The 4,733-nt window shown below is 60.2% G+C and overlaps 1 protein-coding gene across 1 annotated transcript; it reads left to right on the forward strand.

The window, feature by feature from the left end:
* Nucleotides 1-340: 340 nt before the first annotated feature.
* PTPN9 (protein tyrosine phosphatase, non-receptor type 9) lies at nucleotides 341-4,527 on the forward strand (the record flags this gene model as incomplete). The annotated part of the gene is made up of 11 exons (XM_010187533.1): nucleotides 341-484; nucleotides 932-1,021; nucleotides 1,115-1,239; nucleotides 1,601-1,706; nucleotides 2,260-2,370; nucleotides 2,625-2,953; nucleotides 3,329-3,422; nucleotides 3,523-3,592; nucleotides 3,823-3,901; nucleotides 4,083-4,233; nucleotides 4,320-4,527. Coding segments are annotated over 11 exons (1,507 nt in total), but the record flags the coding sequence as incomplete, so codon positions are not given.
* Between the last annotated feature and the right edge of the window lie 206 nt (nucleotides 4,528-4,733).

The raw sequence follows: 4,733 nt of genomic DNA on the forward strand, positions 1-4,733 counted from the left end.
TGCCGATAAACCCTGGCCCTTGGCTTCCTCCCGTCGGAAGTCATTAATGCCGATGAGCTTTTCTGGCTGAATGGCTCCCGGTAACGCTGCTGTGACATCCAACACCTCCACCTTCCTGCACTCCATGCTTCGGCGCCCACCCTCCCTCCTCCTCCTCCTCCTCCTCTTCACGCTGTCATCGCCGTCCTCTGCTCTTGTGACCAAACCCTTCTTGCCTGGTCTTCTGTGGCCACCTGAAACTGGCCTTACTGGGCACGCTGGTCCATGTCCTGTAGCGCATTGAAGCTGCTTTGGGTGCCCCTCCTCCCATCTCACCACACACGCCTCATCTCTCCCGCAGGCGACAAAACAGTTCTTGGAGGAGATCAACAAGTGGACGGGCCAGTACAATGTGTCCCCGCTCTCCTGGAATGTGGCCGTCAAGTTCCTCATGGCCCGCAAGTTTGATGTCCTGCGGGCCATTGAGCTCTTTCACTCCTATCGGGTAAGTGAGTGCGACCGGGTCCCCCCTGCTGAGGGCTTCCTACTCTGTGAGAGCTCTGATCCCGAGAAAAACCCTCCCTGTGCTTTCTTTTCTTCCTCACCCCTCTCATACGGGTTTTATCCAGCTGGAAAATCCTTTTTTTCTATCCATGTCACCATGGAGATCTCGCTGACCCACATCCTCCCCTTGCAGGGTACTCTGCTGGCTGCCCACAGAGCATCCCCCCATCTAAAGGATATATACACTTATATACCTTTCCCTTGCTTGTTTGGCACAGCTGCTTTTCCTCATGCTGGGAGTTGGGGTGTGGGGAAAATGAGGCAGTGGAGCGGAGGTTTCTCTACTGGGGCTTCCCCTGGGGAGGGTCTGGGTGCCCCATGGGGCCATGATGGGAGGTGGAGGATTGGGGTGCCCGTGCTGGCCGTCACCCCGGCTCCCTGCCTGCAGGAGACACGGCTGAAGGAGGGCATTGTGAAGCTGAAGCCGCACGAGGAGCCGCTGCGCTCGGAGCTGCTCAGTGGCAAGTTCACCATCCTGGTAGGTGGGGGTGGTCCCCCAGGTTACCCAAACCGGACAGCTTGTCCCGGCATCCTTGCGTGGCGGGGGAGCCTGACCTTGTTTCCTCACCAGAGCGTGCGGGACCCCTCAGGAGCCTCCATCGCCCTCTTCACAGCCAAGCTGCACCACCCCAGCAAGAGTGTGCAGCACGTGGTGCTCCAGGCCCTCTTCTACCTGCTGGACCGAGCCGTGGAGAGGTGAGGACCCCATCTGACAGCAGCAGCTCCCCAGGGAGCCTCTTCCCTCCCCAGGGTGAGGGGAGATGCTGTTGTGTGCTGAGGGGTTGGTGAAATCCCTCCAAAAGGCTTTGCTGGTTTTGAACTTAGCTGTCACGGGCGAAGCAGCTGAGCCAGGCTTAAGACACGAGCCAGGCTTAAATGAGGGTTGTAGGAAGAGATGGTGGAGCAGCAGAAGTGAGCTTCAGGTCTGTGAGGCCTTTGCAGGGGTGTTTCTGGGATCAACAAGCCAAAGATGAGGTGGTGTGGGGCAGAGCTGCCGATGAAGGAGCCAAGCAGTTGGGTGTTGCGGGGTTGACGTTTTTTCTTCCCCCTCTCTCAGCTTTGAAACCCAGAGGAATGGGCTGGTGTTCATCTACGACATGGCGGGCTCGCAGTACACCAACTTCGAGCTGGACCTCAGCAAGAAGATCCTCAACCTGCTGAAGGTAATGGCCAGAGACGACTCGCTGGCTGGGGTCATACGTAAAATCCTGTGGTTTTGGCATAAATTCTCACACCAGAAGCTGCTGTAGAGCACCGGTTCCAGCCCCGCAGGAGCTCGGGGAGGCTGCGGTGGCCTGCGGGTGGGATGGGATCAGCTGTCCCCGTGCCGGATTCCTCTCGCAGCTGCTGGCAGCGCTTTTGGGAAAACAGATGCAAATTGTTTTTTAATCGTGCTGGCATTTCATGCCTCCTCCCTTCTCCGGAAAAAAAAAAAACCACCAAAAGAAATAACAGTAAATATTGGCCGGGGTGTGTTCTCCACTTAAATCCCAGCTCCCAGGCTTCACCAGTCCCCTGCGGAGCCAAGCCTTCTGCCTACCTAATTCCAAGGAAATCATTTGTGCATCAGAGCATTAGAACAAGCGAGGCCATGGGCTGCGAGGCACGCTTCGGGTGCGCCGTTGCCACCTTGGGGTCCCTTTTGGCGGTTGTCACCTCAGCTAGGATGTGTCCCAGCCCAGAGAGGGGCTGGGTCTGACCTCTTCCTGCCCGCAGGGCGCCTTCCCGGCTCGGCTGAAGAAGGTTTTCATCGTGGGAGCGCCCATGTGGTTTCGCGTGCCCTACTCCATCATCAGCCTGCTGCTGAAGGAGAAGCTGCGGGAGCGGGTGAGCGTGGGTGCCCCCCAGTGCGGGACCCTCGGCAGGGGGAGCTGAGGCTGTTTTCCCTTCGGGATGGGGCAGTGTAAGCATCGTGTGCCCCTCACCTCCTTCTGCTGAGCCCAAATCTGGCCAAAAGAAGCCCCAGAAAATCTCTTCTGCTGGTGAAGCCCATTTCCAGCCTGACGTCTCCCTAGGCTGGACTTTACCCATCCTCTCCATCCTTTTGGGAGTCACCCTTGCCCCTTCTTTTCCTCTCACAGGTGCAGATGGTGAAGATGTCGGAGCTGAAGGAGCACCTGCCCCGGGAATGCCTCCCCGAGTACCTGGGGGGGTCCCTCAAACTGGACCCTCTGAGCTGGAACTGCCGGTTCCTGCCCCAGCAAAACGGGCACCCCGACCCTCTGGACGAGCTCATCCTGGTGCCGCTGGTGGCCCCCAAAGATAACGGCTCCATCCACGTCCCCGGGCCCAAGTCCCTCACCCTCCAGGAGCTGCTGGAGCACGTCAGCCACAAGCAGAAGCGGGGCATCTATGAGGAGTACGAAGATATTCGGCGCAGGAGCCCAGCTGGCACCTTCGTCTGCTCTTTGTGAGTCAGGGGGGTAAGGAGTGGAGTGCGGGCCAGTGTGGGGGTCCCCTTTCACACCAAAAAAGCTGGGTGTCCCACTCCTCGTGCTTCTGCTGCTCGGCGGTGTCCTCTTTGGGTTGGCACTGGAGACCCCCAGCCTAGGGATGCTGCGAGCCCCCTTTGCGGCTCCTGCAGCCCCCAGGGGTAGGGAGGAGGGGGACACTGGAAGGGACAGGACAGCAGGGACCGGGACCTGGCCGGTTCTCCTCTTCCTGAGGCTTTGGCCAGGTGATGGCAGCAGAGCCCAGGCTACAGGAGACTTGTGCACAGGGAGAGATGCTGCCTTTTCCTTCCTCCCTGGAAAACATCCCTGCTTCCCTCTCCCCCACCTCCCAGGGCACCCTGCAACCAGGAGAAGAACCGGTACGGGGATGTGCCCTGCCTGGACCAGACCCGTGTCAAGCTGACCAAGCCCTACAGCCGCCTGGAGGTGAGCCCGCCTGGCTGGGAACCCAGGGTCCTGCCCAGAGCCGCTGCGGGGTCTCAGAGGCTCATGCTCCGCCTGTTTTTTTTCTTCCCTCCCTGCCCAGCTGACCGACTACATCAACGCGAGCTTCATGGATGGCTACAAGCAGAGGAACGCTTATATCGGGACGCAGGGTATGGCCCCCAGCCCCTGGGGAGGATTTTGTCAGCCCGGAGATAAAGCGGTGGGGGACAGAGAAGGGGGGTAACAGTGCTCAGCCATAGGGACTTGGTGCTGGGAGGCGACAAACTGGTGGCAGCTGGGGTCCACGCTGGGGTTGGCCCTCATGGGAAGGGGCTGCAGCTCCCCAGGGTGAGGAGTGTGAAGGGGCTTGCCCAAAGCCATCAGGTTTTGGTTCCCCCAGGGCCTTTGGAGAACACCTACAGTGACTTCTGGCGCATGGTGTGGGAGCAAAACGTCCTGGTGATCGTGATGACGACGCGGTGAGTGCCCGGGGCAGGGCAAAGCCCTGTTCTTTGCAAAGTGTTGGGGCCCCACAGGGTAGGGACACTCCTTTGGAGTGGGACTGTTGGGTCCCCGTGGAGGCCCCGAGGGGCTGGTGGGCATGGAGCTTGTCCCTAGCAAGGCGAGGAGGACATCACCAGCTTGTCCTTCCACTCTCAGGCTGGAAGAGGGAGGCAGGAGAAAGTGTGGCCAGTACTGGCCCTTGGAGAAGGATTTCCAGGTCTGCTTCGGGGCCCTGACCATCACCAACCTGGGCGTGGAGAACCTGAACCATTACAAGAAAACCATCCTGGAGATCCACAGCTCGGAGGTGCGTGGCCGCAGGCAATGGCCCAGGGGTGCCAGAGGACCTCTGTGACCGTGGGGAGAGGGTCTAACCCCCCTGCTTCCCCCCAGACCAGGGAGCGGCGGCTGGTGTCCCATTTCCAGTACCTGAGCTGGCCGGACTATGGCGTCCCCTCCTCTGCCGCCACCCTCATTGACTTCTTGGGGGCCGTGAAGCAGCAGCAGCGGGTGGCAGTCAGCGCCCTGGGACCCCGCTTTAGGGGTCACCCCGGGGGACCCCCCATGGTGGTGCACTGCAGTGCTGGCATCGGCAGGACAGGTAAGGGGGTTACTCTGCTGCTTGGGGGCAAGGTGAGGCCAAGTCAGGTCTTTCCATCCCGGGGACCCATGGTGTGTGTCCCCTTCTCCTGATGCCAGTGGTCTCACGTGGGAGGTTGGCGGGGAGCTGAGGACTCCCGCTCCTGTTCTCTCAAGGGGCAATGGTGGCTCTCTGGTGGCTGACGCCGTCCCCATCGCTGTCTCCAA

This window comes from Mesitornis unicolor, unplaced genomic scaffold, assembly GCF_000695765.1.
Source record: "Mesitornis unicolor isolate BGI_N332 unplaced genomic scaffold, ASM69576v1 scaffold39256, whole genome shotgun sequence".
Taxonomy (NCBI): domain Eukaryota; kingdom Metazoa; phylum Chordata; class Aves; order Mesitornithiformes; family Mesitornithidae; genus Mesitornis; species Mesitornis unicolor.